The sequence below is a fragment of the Sphaeramia orbicularis genome, chromosome 7, assembly GCF_902148855.1.
Source record: "Sphaeramia orbicularis chromosome 7, fSphaOr1.1, whole genome shotgun sequence".
Lineage (NCBI taxonomy): Eukaryota > Metazoa > Chordata > Actinopteri > Kurtiformes > Apogonidae > Sphaeramia > Sphaeramia orbicularis.
In genome coordinates this window covers 51,433,417-51,451,591 of record NC_043963.1, presented here as the reverse complement: position 1 = coordinate 51,451,591, position 18,175 = coordinate 51,433,417, and the positions used below count along the sequence as shown (strand labels likewise).

Below are 18,175 nucleotides of genomic sequence, written 5' to 3'. Positions count from 1 at the left end.
TATATACACACACACACACACACACACACACATAAACCTGAGGTGGGGCAGGCGTTATATTTCTTACCATATCTTCGTCATTTTTTTGTTCTTTTTCAAAATGGAAAAAAGAAACTGGCTCAATCTGCGGATTCTAATCCACAGACCGCATTAGCATTGCAGGTAATGGTGAGGACGACCCCCACCTGAACCGGATGCAGAAACCGGGAGGACTGGGGAATGACAAAACTGGAGAAAACCCCGATGTAAAGATATGCTTTTATGTCAAATATTTGAGTATAGTTTTAATTTATTACAATTTTGATTTGATATACCTAATATTTGGAACCAATAGTTACTTTCTTAGTCTTTAAAAAAAAAAAAAAAACTTAGTCTTTGAAAAGGTTCGTTCAACATCTTTGTGTTATTTATGCAATAAATTGTATACATTTTTCAAATCGTATTTTATATCTTTTCTGTGTTTTTTGGCCTTTTATAGACAGATGAGATGGATGAAGTTGTGCGGAAAAAAACAGATACCAAACGTAGGTAGGTAGGTAGGTAGGTAGGTAGGTAGATAGATAGATAGATAGATAGATAGATAGATAGATAGATAGATAGATAGATAGATAGATAGATAGATAGATAGATAGATAGATAGATAGATAGATAGATAGATAACCCTAAGGGTTAATGAGTGATTTATTGTACCATTAGGGATACAGTACAGGCAATGACATTTATGTAGTATAACAAAACAAATTCTGCAGAGAAGTTAAATAAAACTAGAAAAGCACTCGGAGAGTGCACACCTCCACCAAGGCAGATTTAGTCATTTGTTCCTTGTGCCACAATCAACATTTCCTGAAAATTTCATCAAAATCTTTCCTTAACTTTTTGAGTTATCTTGCTAACAGACAGACAAACAAAAAATCTGCCCCCCCACGATCACCTCCAAAATTTTGCATTTGTTCCTTGAGCCAGTATCAACATTTCCTGAAAATTTCATCAAAATCCTTTCATAACTTTTTGAGTTATCTTGCTAACAAACGAACAAAAAATCTGCTCCCTCCCAATCACCTCCAAAATTTTGCATTTGTTTCTTGTGCCAGTATCAACATTTCCTGAAAATTTCATCAAAATCCATACATAACTTTTTGAGTTACCCCGCTAACAGACAAACAAACAAACAGCCAAACCCCAATGAAAGCATAACCTCCTTAGCGGAGGTAATAAATGGATCTGAAGAGGGGCAGTTAAGAAGAAATGGGCATTTTGGACCCCACAAACCGTGGTCCGTGGTCTAAAAACTGCGGTATGGACCATACCATGGGCTACCTCTACCATTGCACCCTTACTGTTCAGTTCAGTGAACGGTAAATAAAGCAATCATTTACATCCATGCAGAGCGGTCTTCAAAAACTGATGTCTGGCTGAGATCTCCGTTTCCCTCTGTTTGTACACAAACATGAGAAAGGAAATTTGCTGAAACAAACAATGGCCAGAGATTTTAGAAACCTTTTTTTTTTGGTTCACATGCCTGTGGTTGTCGTGTAAATGCTAGACACAAGCGCATAGAAAAATGTCTGTTTTCAAAAATCCTCAGCTACATGTAAATGTACTCTTAAAACTAATGGTATTAATACAGTGTACAAGGACTAGATTATATGGCCACATAGTACCATATATTATCATGTTTTATCATGGTGAAATACTTTACAGACAGTCAATATTGATAATTATTATAATAAATTGATAATTATGATAATAAGTATTAAATCTTTGTCTTTCAAGTTAAAATTGTGGCGCAGTGGTTAGCACTGTTTAATTCCAACTAGGGATGCAAATTATCGATTAATCCATTAATCGTTAGTTGGTTGACCTCATCGGCCAGCTGAGGTGGCTCGGGCATCTGTTTCGGATGCCTCCTGGACGCCTCCCTGGGGAGGTGTTCCGGGCATGTCCCACCGGGAGGAGACCTCGGGGAAGACCCAGGACACGTTGGAGAGACTATGTCTCTCGGCTGGCCTGGGAACGCCTCGGGATCCCCCCGGAAGAGCTGGAGGAGGTGTCTGGGGAGAGGGAAGTCTGGGCATCCCTGCTTAGACTGTTACCCCCGCGACCCGGCCCCGGATAAGCGGAAGAGAATGGATGGATGGATGGTTGACCTCATCGATCGATTAACGATTTATTGATAAGCAGCAATTTTCCCGACAACCTCAATTTTTCTTTCGATAGGGTCCATAAGAATAAAAGCTAAATAGTGTTTATATACTTCATGAAAAAAGTATGTCATATTCCTTAATGATTGATTTATTATACCATTGCATACAGTACAGTACATTTATAGTAGAATTAATAAATTCTGCAGAGAAATTCAATCCTACTGTAATGCACGTTCTGTGTCCGTCCGGCGTCCCGTGTCCCCTGTCTGATCGATGTTGCAGCACAGGAGGGCGTTTGTACGCGTTTTCCTCTGCCTTCACGGGCCCAGTCACCACCAAACTCGCCAAATGAATAGAAACATTACCTGACTATCTGCTAGGCATAATTTTACATCCTTATTCAAATGTTGTGAGGTATGCTGGGCGATTTTAACAGGGTCCCAGCTCACTACAGACCGGGTCGCAGCTAACCTCAGACCGGGTCCGACCTCACCACACACAGGGTACCAGCTCACCACAGACCAGGTCCCAGCTCACCTCGGACCAAGTCCGACCTCACCACAGACCTTCACATGCCCAATCGCCGCCAAACTCGCCAAATGAGTAGAAACATTACCTGACTATCTACTACGCACAATTTTATGTCCGTATTCAAATGTTGTGAGGTATGCTGGGTGATTTTAGCCTCTCATGCTATCGTACAATGGCACCACGGGTACAATGCTGGTAGTAAAATAAATGGATCTGAAGAGGGGCAATTTAGAAGAAATGGGCATTTCTGAGTTTGCATCACTGACATGATGAAGCGAGACTTCAGCGGAGATGCCCCCCCCCCTATTTTCCCATGGCCACCAGGGTGACCGTGGGACATAATGCCTATGCCCCGGATCAGGAGCCTGGGGGGTGTTTTAACTTCTGTCTCACTGACCAGATAGTCCAGATGACTGTGGACTAGACCAACCTCCAGGGAAAACGCTCTGATCCAATGCCGAGCCCGCATTTGTATGTGTCCACCGCTCCCCCTGTGTTTTGCTCCACTATGTCCCTAAAGTGATTCTAACTCAACGCCATCATCCAGTTCAATGACCAGCTATCCCAGCCCTGGCGTTGCAGCACAGACAAACCAGCAGCCTTTGGACAGGACATAGAAAACTGCAATTAACCAACAATTAATAATTTAATCGAGCAAATTCTTATTGACAATTAATTGATAGTTGACCAATTGTTTACATCCCTAATTCCAACATCAGGAACCTTTCTGTGTGGAGTTTGCATGTTCTCCCCATGTTTGTGTGGGTTCTCTTAGGGTACTCTGGCTTCCTCCCACCATCCAAAGACATGCACTAGTATATTAATTGGTTAATATAAATTGCCCATAGTTGTGAACGTAAGAGTGATTGGTTGTTCGTCTCTGTATGTCCAGGTTGCTATTAAAAATGCAAATCAGTTGTCAACTAATTTACTTGGTTAAAATAAAGATTAAATAAAAGTAAAAACAATGCAGAGTGTTGGTTTTGAGTGAAAGGGGAACAAACTACAGTTATTTGTAGTTTTAAGTTCATTCATTCATTCATTTTCTGAACCTGCTTTATCCTCACTAGGGTCACGGGGGTTGCTTGGAGCCTATCCCAGCTACTTACGGCCGAAGGCGGGGTACACCCTGGAAATTTTGCCAGTTCATCGAAGGGCTGACATATAGAGACAATCACTCTCACATGCACACCTATGCAATTTAGATTAACCGATTACACGGGGAGAACAAGGTTCCACCCCGTCGACTGGTGTTGGAATCGAACCCAGGACCTTCTTGCTGTGAGGCACGAGTGCTAACCACTGCACCACCATGTCACCCTAGTTTTAAGTGATTTATAAAAAACAAGATGAAAACAATGTAACGCCAATTTGTTACAATTATGTTTACTATACCACTACTTAACTGTCTGTGGGTCAAATATTCTGCATTTGTCTGTTGGTATACATAACAAGAAGAAAAACTATTTGAGATTTTTAAAAAAAGACACAAACAACAAAAGATGCAACAAGTCAAAAAATTTAAAAGATGTAAAAGATGATTTGTTTTCAATAAACATTGTACAAAGATAATGGTGTAAAAGATGGTTATTTGTGGTTTGAAAGTCTTATCATAAATCAATTATCAGAACATTGAATATTTTTTTAAAACAGCAACAAAAAAGTACTAATGGTAATTATTGCAAGATAAAATTGTTTTCAAATAATAGATAATGCATGGTGGGCATTATCACAATAAAATATAAAATTCAATTGTGGTCATTATGTTTTTATGGCCCATCCCAGCTCTGTCATGTCATTTTGTTTTAAGGTACTGAAAAAAATGAAACAGAACAGAGAATCTAACCTGTGCATGTTTTTCTCCATATTTAAGTTAAAAGGATTTACTGTTTCATCTATTTATTTGTAAACAGGTTGTTGTTTTGTTTTTTTACATTTTAAATTATCTGCTTTTCTTCTTGCCTAGATTCCAGTCGTCCATGTCTTGAATAGGTGTAGCCTGCTGTATGAATCAACCATATTTATATTTATTTTTTAATGATGCACAGATGCTCCTGCTTTGACCACATTAAGCCCATTTTTTATGTATAGTAATTTAAGCAAGAAACTTGAACTGAGTGCCTTGATATTTTAAGCATTTTTTATTTCATATTTTTTCGTGACGGCTCGATATAATTTATGAGAAATAATTCCCATCAAAAGAATGCACAATAATGGCGTTTGTGTCACTCTTACAGCGGGATGTTCCATTGTATTATCCAGATTTTTAAGGAGGAAGGACTTGCAGGATTCTATGTGTGAGTCCTACTTCCGCATTTAACAGTTTATCACCTTAGTATTATACTAAACCTTACCCTGAAGGGATGGTAACCTTTGCTTCTTTGTGTGTTCCTGTGCATGCAGCGGTCTTGTACCTCATGTTCTGGGAGAAGTCATGTTCCTGTGGTGCTGCAACCTGCTTGCTCATTTCATTAACACTTATGCTGTTGACGAAAATGTAAGTTCAGACAACTGTCACTTAAAAGGATGCATATCTGTCTTAAGAACCAGATGTCTGAGTGGAAATCCACTGTTGTGTTCCCCATGCTGTTAGAGAAATGAATTTTTATTTGAGTTTAACAGTCTATGTGTTTATGATTCAGTTCAGCCAAGCCTCTGCGGTCAGGAGCTACACAAAGTTTGTAATGGGGGTAAGGTCTACGTCAGACTGTTACATGAAGTGTTTTTGTCATGTTCTTTTGAACTTTGTATTAATGTAGTTTGTTTCATAGATTGCAGTGAGTGTTCTAACATACCCATTCATGTTGGTGGCTGATCTCATGGCAGTCAACAACTGTGGGTGAGCAGCTCTTCTGAATGTGATTTCCTTCTCTGATCAGCTGTCAGCAACATGTTGATTGTGTGTGTCTCATCAGTCTGGCTGCAGGTCTTCCTCCTTACTCGCCTGTTTTCAAGTCATGGCTGCATTGTTGGAATCACCTGAGCCAAAAGGTAGAGTTCACATTCAGTATAATGATAGTTTCTAACAGGTGAAAGATGATTACATTTTCAAATTTTTCCTGGAACATGGTGCAAACTAAACAGCCAATCTTGTTTTTTTCTGACCAAAAAAGGTGGTCGTGGTCCAACACTCATAACTAGGTTTGGGTGATTTTGCCAAAAGATCATATGTGAATCTTTGGAGGTAAAACCATGGTCTGAATCACAATTTTCTCACCCTCATCCTAATACAAGAAAGTTTCTACAAAACAACCATACCAATATTTTCCTCTAGTGTTGGCCAAGGCTGTGTGTTGGCTTTTTCTGACTAGAAGCCTAATAATAATGGATTAGATTTATATAATGCTTTTTTATGAACGCATACTCAAAGCACGTACAGAGGATCCATTATTCATTCACTCTCACATTCTCCCTCTGGTGGTGGTAAACTACATCTGTAGCCACAGCTGCCCTGGGGCAGGCTGATGGAAGCATGGCTGCCAATCTGTGCCTGACCACCACCGAACAGTCACACACATTCATACACCAGTGTAAATAGCAGCGCTGGAGGCAAGTGGGGTGAAGTGTCTTGCCCAAGGACACAACAGCACATGGACAGAGCGGGATTCGAACCACCAACCCTTTGGTTATTGGACGACCTGCTCTACCATCTGAGCCATGGCCGCCCCAAAACCTGTCTGCAGATAGCTTGTTGTTATTTGACATTTTTCCAAACTTATAATATCTAGATAAATTAAACATATGCACATTTTGCTGTCATACAGGTGCAGTATTCCATTACATATCTGTATTGTGGCCTATCTTTTCCTGTCAGTGTTATAATGGACCAAAAGCATTTTCAGACTAGCATATCTATTATGGAGGACTTGTGAGTAAAACCTTTTACCTTCAGGACAGAAATAGTTCCTCAACAAAACTCATGTATAGCCTCTTCCACTGTGACCAGTAGGCTTTGACGGCGGACCAAGATGGATAGTTCCCCCCACTATCTACCCATTGCCAAAGTGGTGCAATATCAGGGTCAGTCTTTTGGGCTGTGCTTAGTTGCTCTAGCGTCCAGTCCTGAAACAAACTAGTTTTTAGTGACTCACTCACTCTATGGATACTTGGACATGAGGAAGCACAGCTGTTGTTTATGTCACCCACCGCTACAGGAAACTCTGGCTCAGTCCCCACCACCCCCACTATAGTCCACCCTATGGTGAATGGGAAAACTGTTGGGAACTCAGATGGGTCACACTGTACTGCTTTGTCCTGGCACTGGTCGCTGCTGAGCTCAGGGTCTGGTAAAGTGCAAGGGCAGGACTCATGACACAGCCGCCTGGAGAGCGCATCTGCGTTTTTATGTATTTTGCCTGGATCAAGGTCAAGGTAAACTTTATTATCCCCGAGGGGCAATTTGTTCTGCAGCCAGCAGTTTCACACGGACAACAAACCAACAATAAATACATTAAATAACCCATTAAAAACAATGGCACCAACATTATAAAGAATTGTTCAGCAGAACAATGGCTGCCGGAACCAAAGAATTCCTCATCCTATTGGTCCTACATTTAGGAATACTGTATCTGCGACCTGATGGAAGCAACCTGAACACATCGTAGAGGGGATGACTGGGATCATCCAGGACTGACTGAGCCTTCTTCAGAGTCCGACTCTGGTACAACACAGTCAGATCAGTGAGTGTGGTGCCAGCAATTTTGCTGCTCACTTTAGTGATGCCGTGCAACCTGTTCCTATTTTTAACGGTAAGCAGCCCATACCAGTGGATAAAAGAAAAGGTCAGCACAGACTCAATAAAACAAGAATAAAACATTTTCATAAAAGTGTTATCCACTTTGAAACTGCAAAGTTTACGGTAAAAATACATCCTCTGATGAGCCTTTTTACATACAGCATCCACCTGAGACTCAAAAAGTTAGCCTGTGGTCCAGCACCATTCCGATGGTGACCAACATTGAAATCATATTCAGCCAGCTTCTCCAGCCAGTGCACCAGATGACCCTCAGGTTCTCTTAGTCTGGTCAACCAGTGCAGGCTGCTGTGATCATTTCAGACATTAAAGGGGTGCCCAGTAAAAAGGACATGAAATCTACAACTGCAAGTAGCTCTCTATGGGTTGTGCAGTAGTTTTGCTCTACAGCTGTCAGTTGCCTGCTCCCATAAGCTAACACTCCTGCCTGCCCTGGACTTGGGAGAGGACCGCTCCAATCCCACAGTCACTAGCATTAGTGTCAAGAAACATCTCCCCTTTGTCGAGGGGGTAGGCCAGAACAGGCATGGATGTGAAACAGTCTCTTCAGTTTGTCAAATGCCCACTAGCATTGGGCAGTCCAGCTAAAATGGGCATGTTTCTTAGTTTATGTAATAGCTTAGCTACCGTGGTAAAATCTGGAATGAAACATCAGTAGTAGGAGGTCAGGCCTACAAACTGTCTGACTTCAGACACATTTCTAGGTGTCGCCTAGTCTCTGACTTTGTCAGTCTTCTGGGGGTCAGTGGCGATGCCATTGGCAGAAACGATGTGTCCCAGGTAGGCCACCTCCTCCCGAAACAGGCAGCACCTTCAAGTTTTTGCAGTTTCAAGTTTGCCTGAAAGACCTTTTCTAGACGGCCTAGCATTTGAGAAGTGTCCTGCCCCAGCACCGCTATGTCATCTACATATACTAGACATGTCTCCCACTGCAGCCCCACTAAGACCCGGCTTATACGTCTTTGGAAAGTGGCCGAAACATTATGTAGTCCAAAGGACATTCCATTCCATTCAGAGGGTCCCTTTCATGTACAAAAGGCTGCGGCTGTACAAGCCCTAGGTGTCATCTCTACTTGCCAGTACCCTGAAGTTAAGTTGAGTGTGCTGAATAACCTGGCAGTGGACAAGGTGTCGAGAATGTCCTGGATCTGTGGCAGTGGATAAGCGTCCTTAATGCTCCTTTTATTCAGGAGCCTGTTGTCCACACACAGCCTGGGAGCAGGGCTGGGTTTAGCCATTTTGGCGCCCTAGGTGAGATATGGATTTGACTGCCCGCCCCCACCCCACACACCACCAAAGAGGAATTCTGGGACAACAGCGATCTTACACATCTTTGCTGTTTAATTATTTCTCAAACAAACAATCCACACTTATATACAATGAGTTAAACAGTATAAATAAAAAAATCCTTCCAGTACAGGTTCTGTGCATTGCTACATAATATGAATTAAAAAGGTGCCATGCTCAATTTCACACCACCTCCTCTCATCATCTATTAGTGCCATTTCTACTTTGTCTATTGTTGCATTCTGTGCATTATAGGAGTCTCCAGTTATTTCCATGTCATGTGCCGAGAATTTTCTGGGCTGTTCTCATGAGTTTTGAGTATTTCCATGCATATTTTCCAGTCATTAACCCCATCATCGATTAATTTGAATGTTTTTTAGGGAGAAGAGCTTGCAACAGAACCAGTAAACTATTTCTATTCTTAGAATAAACCACCCAGACCACCCACCTTCTTTTGATCCTCTCTCCATTCTCTAATTGTCTGTAGAAGTGGTGGTGATGGCAACTTCCACCAACTTCTCTTTTTGGGAAAGCTGATGGGGTGTCCTGAAGCTGTTGAATAGTGACAGTGCATGGTCTGTTGGTTCCTTCACCTGCTGCAAGCAAATCAAACAAATATGCACATAGAAATATCGATAACAATTCTTAAGTAAGGATATATATACAACAGCAACATCCGTTAAAATTACAACATAGCTGTGTATCAAAGACCACAATAATCCTACTATAATGGATATTTCTGTGTCCTGTGCATGTGTCTCTGACGCGTGTGTGTCCGATCAATGTCCCGATGTTGCAGCACAGGAGGGCATATGGGTGTAATACCGCTGTTGCACCACGGGAGGGCGCTATCGTACAATGGCACCGCAGGTACAATGCCACTAGTTGTATAAACTTATATTCTTCAGAGAGTGGTGTAGATGTGGGAGCAGAAGTCCCCTCTCCAGCAGCTCCTTGGGACTGCTGCAAATATTTTCTAAGAGCAACCGGACAAAGGTAGAACAGAGTTACCTGTTATTGTACAGTACAAGCAAAACATGTAGCTTTAGCAGACAAACAATTAGCTGTACCAGTGATTGTTCAACATAACATTAAATATCTAGTTGTGGTTATGCGTTACTGAAAAAGAGGTTGCACTACAATTACAGTTACACATGCTCAACAATATTTTAACAATAATTCTGAGTTCAGTATTATTTGTCCCTACTGGTAATCAAATTTCAGCAGCACAAGAACTGATGTGTTATGTGAGAGGAGATGCACTAAACAGCCTACAGTTAACCTGATAAAAACATATTTGAACCAGCTCAGCAGCAGTACACCAGATAGAAACGTATATAAACCAGCTCAGCAGCAGTAAACTAGATAGAAACCTATATAAACCTGCTCAGCAGCAGTTAGCCAGATAGAAACATATAAAACCAGCTCAGCAGCCGTACACCAGATAGAAACCTGACTCTACTGGCCTCAGGCCAGGTCAACCTGAATCACCCCGTTCTTGCACACATACATCACGTACATCTGGCTGTACGGAGGCTTGACGGCAAGATACAAGATCTCAGCCTACGGCTTAGAGCGGCAAGCGTGATGTGGTCTGACAATCAGCCATGTATACAGATATAATGAAGGGGTTTGTGTTGCAATGACGGCGAAGTGCGCTGCCATGTCATCCCTTGCAGCTGCACCTGCCCACATTACTCATTCTGCACGGTGCTCATTCTGCTAGTCCAAAACAGGTTGGTTTTGTTTCCATTAAAGTCATTAGCTTGGGTCAAAGTAGCTCTAGCAGTCTCTATCATCTTTGACCAAAACAGATTTGTGCTCAAATTATGTTCTGTTACCTTAGATTGTCTTTTCATATTCACTCTGCTGTTACCAATGTAAACAGGCGCCACCATTCTGTCCCTCGGCACGGTCCCTCACGTTTCTCTGGTCTTTTCAGAAGACGAATTCTGGACATGAGCCCCCAGTGCTGCTTTTTCTTCCCCAGTTGCCTTTTCTGCCCAGTGATCTCCTAACCATAGTATAGAGGCTGGGCATGTGGTTGTATTTGTTAATCAGTGCAACTTTTATTATTGAACATAATGTGGCAGAGTTATATAGTGTAGAGTAGCTGTAAGCAGAAGAGAGTGCTAAGCACCAAAACATTCAGGACAATGACTCCAAGGTTACCCACAGTGCCAAGTTCTTAAAGGGCCAGGCTAGGCCAGTCACATGGGGTTGATCCAAGCCTGACTTGTGTCCCAGCAGCATTGGCCCACTTTACGGACCTTTTAATCCAAATCCACCTCAAGTGATCCACCTCTCTGTGATCTCCTGGATTTGATGGCTCTCCTCCTCACAGCTTTGGTGATGCCAAAAAGGGTGCAGGTCTTGCACAGGGAGCATGCAGCAAAGCCTCTATATCCCACCTCTACTGGCTCACAGTGAGCTTTCCAGCTCTGATACCCCTCTGTGAGGTCATGGTACATGAGCCGTTTGTGCTCATTTGCTTCTTCAATGCAGTCCTCCCTGTCAGTTCCCGCAACAGGACCTGCTTAGAAGAAGCAGATGTCAGCACCACATCTGGTCTCAAGGAGGTTGGTGTTACATAGTCCAAGTCATGCCACAGTTCCCAGTTTGATGCTGATGAGAGCAGGCTGGCTGATTGTATTGGCTGTGATGGTGGTTTCTCTCCAGCCCAGTGACCTTGTTGGCGACATCATTGCTGCAAACCCATAGGTTTGTGCAGTTGCTCTCTGTAAAACACTGTGGTTACACTCACAAACTGGTCGGTTAAAATGAATGTTAGCTGAGTAAGAAAGTTTTAAACGTCCAAGTATTTAGTTTTCAGTTAAATAATCTGTACAATCCCTCTAAAGACTTGATCATGTGACACATTAAGATTGATCATGGTCCAAGATCACCCAGGCCTAGCCCATGTCAAATTGTACTGTGGTTGGGTTCATTTACAGTAGGACTACACATTTCAGTGAAATAATCATATTATCATTACTGTGGGCAATCTTGTGACTGAAGTTTACTTGACTGACTAAAATGCACCTTTGGGGTAAATACATGTATGTTTTGTTTTACAACTCGAAAATGCAAACTTAAACTAATATGAAAAAATACTCAAAAAAAAAAAAATTCCAAAGAATGTACAAATGTGTGTATGTGCTTGTGTTGTAACTTTAGGTGTTGCATTTTATCTCCTGCACACAGGGCAACCTGTTCAGAGGATCTAGCTTCTTTTTCCGTCGGGTTCCTGTGACCTTTGTGGCCACCATCGAGGACTAACATCACCATCAATTGTGTGGACTGGTCTTCTTCCTCCTGCAATCTGTCCTGGCTACGCCGATACAGTGGCATGAAGGACCCTGCAGAGACTCTGCTCAGAGTGCCTCTGAACTTATTAGTTCTGTGAGATTCTGTTCACTTTTGTCAGAAGTTGCTCTTTGTAGATGTTCAAACAAAGTTCAGATCTAACCGCGCAGATCTGAGACTGTGATTCAATATCAGTCTCCAACTGCAGCTACGGAGCATTCTGAACATGATGCAGTCCTCATTTTATAATTTCAGCAGCTGTGTAGGTCCTTAAAGATGGACCTTTAAGACGGTCCTTACAGGTCAGTGATCCTAGTCCAATACATTTGGGAAAGTCAATTCCGTATCTCTTAAAAATATGCCAACTGTCCATTCTGTGTATAGCTTTTCAGGGTAGGGTGTGGCTTGACCAACAGTCGGTCAAAGGAATTAGTTACTTTACCTTTAATGCATACATATCAAATTGAGAAATAACCCCAGCCCCAAGTCCAAAAAAATTGTGACGTGTAAAATGAAAATAAAATGTTTTTAATGCTTTGTAAATCTGATAAAGCCATATTTTATTCACAATAGAGTATAGAAAACATGTCAAGTATTTAAACTGAGAATTTGCACGGTTTTAAGGAACTTGATTTTCACTGTTCATTATATCTTCAATTGCTTATCAAAGAGGTAGATGGGAAATGATTACATGATGTGAACATTATCCTTTTAATACACACAGAGTCGAGTGGCCATTGTGTACAGAGTGCCACTATTTTTTGTATTCTAAAAACCTGAGCTAATTTTGGGAAAGTATGCATGATTTCAGTGCATGGAAGGACAACGTATTGCTGCGAAATTCACCATTAAAACTGCATGTTAAAGCTGCCTATGATGTTTGTCCCCATGGAATTCTGAAAAAAAATGAGTGAATGTATGCTATACTTGGAATATTCCTAGTGCCTTTTGTTTGGTATGACATTTTTACCCTCGGCCACACTGGCCACAGGGTATTGTCATCAGTTGGACATCTGTCTGTCTGTCTCTCTGTCTGCCTGTCCGTCCATCCATATGACCAAACACTTTACCGTGCACTGATAAGTCAGGCCACTAGGGGCAGGCCCCCAGTTGGCCCATTTGGCTGGAGTCAGCCATATACACTCTGCAGAGTCCTGTAAAGAGAGTTATGACACGCTTTCTTGTCGCCGCTCCGGGGATCACGTGGTTCATATAAGCCTGAATAGGTCCAAACAAACTAAGTGCTCCCATGTTCTTTAATAGGAGAAACAACAGTGAGCATAGTAAATCTCAAAATGAACCACACACAACCGTTGTGTCACTACCGTATCCACTGTTGTGTGTGTTTTGTCTTTTGAGTTGTGGGGTTGACCACTGAAAGGACTGCATTTATTAATTTGAAAAGTGGGGGAAAGGTTGGTGTTAGCTTGGGTAGGCTACTTGCATGAGAAGTGCTAACCTTACAAGTTCATTCATTCTGCAGTTGTACTGTACTTGTAAGGAGATAGACAATTTACCATTTTTAAGTTTTGCTATTATAGGACTGAGGTACAAGCAGAAAACAGTGGTTAGCTGTGAACACTGTGTGGCTGCCAAGCACTGCTCTGATAACAATAAGGCATTAACCAGTGCCTTAGCACGGACCCTAATCTTATTAAAAGCTCAACATTAGCGAACTCAAACGCAACAGAATTCTTATAGGATGAGTTGGATCTTCCAAACGCCAAATGACAAAAGTTTCGCTTCTTTTAACTCGTGAATAACAACATTAATAAACTTTTATTGGCAGAGTAAACTATAGGGCTACAACTGGCTATCGAATGTAACAGTTGTTTAAGATATACATTTGTACAAACCCTAACCAAAGACAACTTAAAGGTGTCATATATAAGATTGTGGCCAAAACTGGTACTGCAATCACATTCAAAATATTGTAGTGCATGGTATCCTCTTCGCCTTCCCCCAGGCTTGGGGTTGCCAGATCCAGCATGAGCGTCTACTGCTAGCATTTCCACTGATCCTTGCCACCACACCATAAATTTCCTACAAAAAAATCATCACCAGACTTATAAGTATATATATAATAGGCCAGGACAAATGTTCTGCCCACTCAAATTAAAGTTTTTGAAGATTCAGGAAATAGGGAAAAGAGAAATGAGCCTTAAGTTTCACTTTTGCAGGTACAAGTGACATGGATCACTACCATAACCCCCCCCCCCGACCTAACCATGGACGCTGGACTACTGAACTACTGAACCCCCCCCTTTCGGATTATACACCGCTACATGAAGAGGTCACTTCCACAGAAAACACTGTACTACAAGGAGCTACCATGACAAGAGACAAGTCCTACACCGGTACCCGGTCTCTTCACCAGTCCCGGACCAGCAGTCTCTTCACCAGGGCCAGGAGAAGAGACTGCAGCCCGGCCCCAGGAGAACACACCACTGGTCTGGGACCGGGTATAGAGACTGACGGTCTGGGACCGGGTGAAGAGGCCGCGGCCCCGGCTCTCAGTGGTTTTTACTGGGTGGTCAGACCAGCCGGCGTTGGTCTTCAAATTATTCTCTGCTTTCAGCCGTCTCCATGTTTCAAAAGCATCTCCTATACATATCCTTGTTTTCTCACTTTGTCACGGCGTATTTGGGAATAATGAGAGGCCTTTTAGGTTTTTTAACATCAGACATTTATTTATGACACTTCTTTATGACCAGAAGTGTTCCAGCTGCAGCTCAGTGGGAACTGGCAACCTGGATGCTGAAAGGCTACTGACTTGGTGATTGGAAGACAGGTGAATGGGTGGAGCATCAGACCAAAACACACAATGACAATATAAACATCATTTCGGGGCTGACACTTAGCTTTTCAAAGGCAAATATTCTGGCTGGACTACTACTGTCAGTAATATCATTATTTGAAATTAACATGATTCCTTAATGTCTGGTGACAGTCAAGGCCATTTTATAATTACTTAGAACATAATTCCTACATACTGCACCTTTAATTTACAACATGAATGTCCACTAATACAGGAAATACACTCAATAATTTGAAAGATGACAATATCTTAATAACTTACCGCTGGAGTTGCTAGATCAGCCGCAATAGAAATGAATGTGTTCTGACGGCATTACATTCAATGTTTGGAACTATTGGCCCCTCCATGAAGAAGGTGCATATTATCTTTGACAACGGGAGTCTATGGAAGTGTCACGACTCTGATATATATTGAGGACTCTGATCTGCACATACTCAGACCGAACTCAATACGGACCCAAATCGGACGTAACAGTGCACAGCATGGTTAAGAAATAAAGAGGGATGAATGAAAATACATCTACGGGGGTTGGACAAAATAATGGAAACACCTTCTATGATGCCACAATGTTAAGTGTTTCCATTATTTTGTCCAACCCCTGTATAAACCATCATTTGGAAAAAGGAACACTGGAGTCTCAACTTCCTAAAATATATAGAGCGAAAGGATCTTGCCGTACAAGTAGTGCAAGATGAATCTGAATCAGTCTTTATTGAAATTCCCTCAACTTCATCCACAATGGAAAAAAATACCATAATAGGCTGCGTCGTCCTCCGAACTCAGATATAAAAAACTATAAGTCACTTGACAACGGTTTTAGATTTCATTGTTGAGGAAGGCAAAAACTGTTACATACTTGGTGATTTCAATCTTGACCTTTTTAAAAGTGAAAATCATTCATATACGGCAGATTTTCTAAATATATTATATTCATGCAACCTTTACCCGACTATCACCAAACCATCAAGAATCAGACAAATCAGCAACGTTAATAGATAATATTATGACGAACTCTCTATCAAACTCGCACACATCAGGTTTACTAGTTATAGATATCTCCAATCACCTTCCAATATTCTATATCACACAAAATGCATGTAATACAGATAAAAAAACAGAATATGAAAAACGTAGGCACCGAAAATTTAGTAGGGATAATATCAATAGATTTAAATATGCTTTATCTAACGAAACCTGGGAAGGGGTATATGAAAATACAGATGCAAATGCTGCTTATTGCAATTTCTTACAAATTTTCAATTATCATTTTGATACATGTTTCCCACTAACAAAAACCACAGCAAAGTGCAATATGGGTATTGACAGGCCTTGGTTCACAACAGGCCTGCGTAAGTCCTCCAACAGGAAAAATAGACTTTACAAGAAATGTATAAAGAATCCAACACCAACAACATTAGACAGATATAAAGTGTATAGAAATAAATATAACAGCTTGATTCGTATGTCCAAGAGGAAATATTACCACGATCAATTTAAAGCTGCATCCACTAATGTAAGAAACACCTGGAAACTAATCGATGAGATTCTAAACAAAAAAAAAGCAAGTAATGCTCTTTCTACCAAATTTCATGAAGGAGAATTAGAGATATATGATCTAAAAGCCATTGTGAACAAATTTAATGATTTTTTTTGTGAACATTGGACCCTCTCTGGCAAAAGAAATAGATATGAGTGACCAGTCTCCTTTGTCATACCTTAAAAATTCTTACCCTTCTATAAGCTCTTTCAGAGTATCTACCACAACTGAAATTCATGAAATAATTGTCAATCTAAAAAACGCAGCCCCTGACTTCCGGTTTAAGTATCGATGGAGTAAGACGCAACTTTTAGGGCTCCTGCAACAAGCACAGAAAACAGTGGAAAAGCATGTCATTGTGGGTTTTTTTTGGTGTCTCTTGTACTTTTACATAGTGATGGAGAAACCGAAGCTTTCTGAATCACTGAATCAATCTGAAGCAATTGTGTTGAAATGGTTCAGTGTTTCGAAGCACTAAGTATGGCGACATCTGCTGGCCAGACGTGCACATAGCATTTGCATGAAACAGGGAAAAGGGTCAGGAAACAGCAAGGCACTATTACGTATGTTTACCAATAAAGGGTCTGTGTTAATCTTGAATTTTTTTGTCTTCTTTCTTAAAAGACATTAATGATATTCTTGTGTTATAATGTGATTGTGCCATTAAATATTGTATGGATTGGGGACATGCTTTTGTAAGACTAACAGAAATTCAAAAATATATTTACAAAAAAAACAAACAGAAAAAAGTGCAATGCTTGTGCAACTAGGAACTGTTAAGACAACAGTTACAAAGAACAAAATGCTGGTGAAACTGGGAAGAGGGTTTGGATGGTTTAAAGATTTTTATTTAAAAACAAAATCATTTTGGTACATTTGGGCTTCAGTCTTTCTCTTCTTGCTCACTACCTCTCCTGCTTTGGAGAAGACCCTTTCACATGGCACAGAGGTAGCGGGCATGTGCAGATATCCTTTGGCAAGTTTGTAAAGATTTGGATACACCACTTCCCTCGACTTCCAGTATTGTTAAAGGGTCTTCTCCTCTGGAGAGGTAGGGCTCGGTCAAATAACGTTGCACTTCCACTGTTGCCTCTGCTGTTGCATTTTTGTTTCTTTGAGTTGCACTTGTAGGAAATCAGAACAGAAGGAGGTGGTTATGGAGAAGAAAGTTTTATCTGAATGAAAATAATGTTTTTATACAGACTAATGCAACCAACCAACACGGCAGTCCAGCAGTTCCCACAGGTTGTCAGACTCAGCTTCTTCCGTTGTTGGATGATGAGCTTCGTCTGTTGTGGACTGTATAAAAAAAGGAACATATAGGCCCCCATAGTTATTTTATACAGCCTATATAAGTAAAGATAAAGAAAAGTGGAAGTTAATACCTGTGATGTTGAGGGTGTGACATTCTCAGATCTCCTCATCCTTGCACATTCTGCTGTGACCCTTGAAACTGCCTCCTGTGCACAGGCTTGACTTCCAAAGGCCAGTGTTTTAAATCTTGGGTCCAGAACAGTAGCTACTGCTAGGACCCGAATGTTTTCGACACTGCATCGTCCCATTAAAAAGTGCAACAGATTTTTACTGAGGAGCTTTGCGCAAGGATGGTTGATGGAATTGGCCTTTTCAGTGATTTTATGTTGGATCATTCGAATGATGGGTATTACTTTTGATGCAGACACTTTTTTCTCATGAGAAAGCTCAGTTGTGGCAACAGACAGTGGTCCCAGAACTTCTAGGCACTCAGCCACGGCCTCATAGTCCACGCAGGTTAGTGGTGCCACATCTGTCACAAGTGA

General features: G+C 41.3%; 1 protein-coding gene across 1 annotated transcript in view; it reads left to right on the top strand.

The window, feature by feature from the left end:
* Window positions 1-12,917, top strand: part of LOC115422980 (mitochondrial carrier homolog 1-like) — a 40,824-nt gene extending 27,907 nt beyond the window's left edge. The window contains exons 7-12 of the mRNA XM_030139644.1: window positions 4,913-4,972; window positions 5,079-5,172; window positions 5,318-5,365; window positions 5,447-5,514; window positions 5,591-5,666; window positions 11,920-12,917. Of these exons, the coding sequence (XP_029995504.1) occupies window positions 4,913-4,972; window positions 5,079-5,172; window positions 5,318-5,365; window positions 5,447-5,514; window positions 5,591-5,666; window positions 11,920-11,994 (421 nt within the window). The 3' untranslated portion in view covers window positions 11,995-12,917. The remainder of the gene's footprint in view (window positions 1-4,912; window positions 4,973-5,078; window positions 5,173-5,317; window positions 5,366-5,446; window positions 5,515-5,590; window positions 5,667-11,919) is intronic.
* Window positions 12,918-18,175: the final 5,258 nt, after the last annotated feature.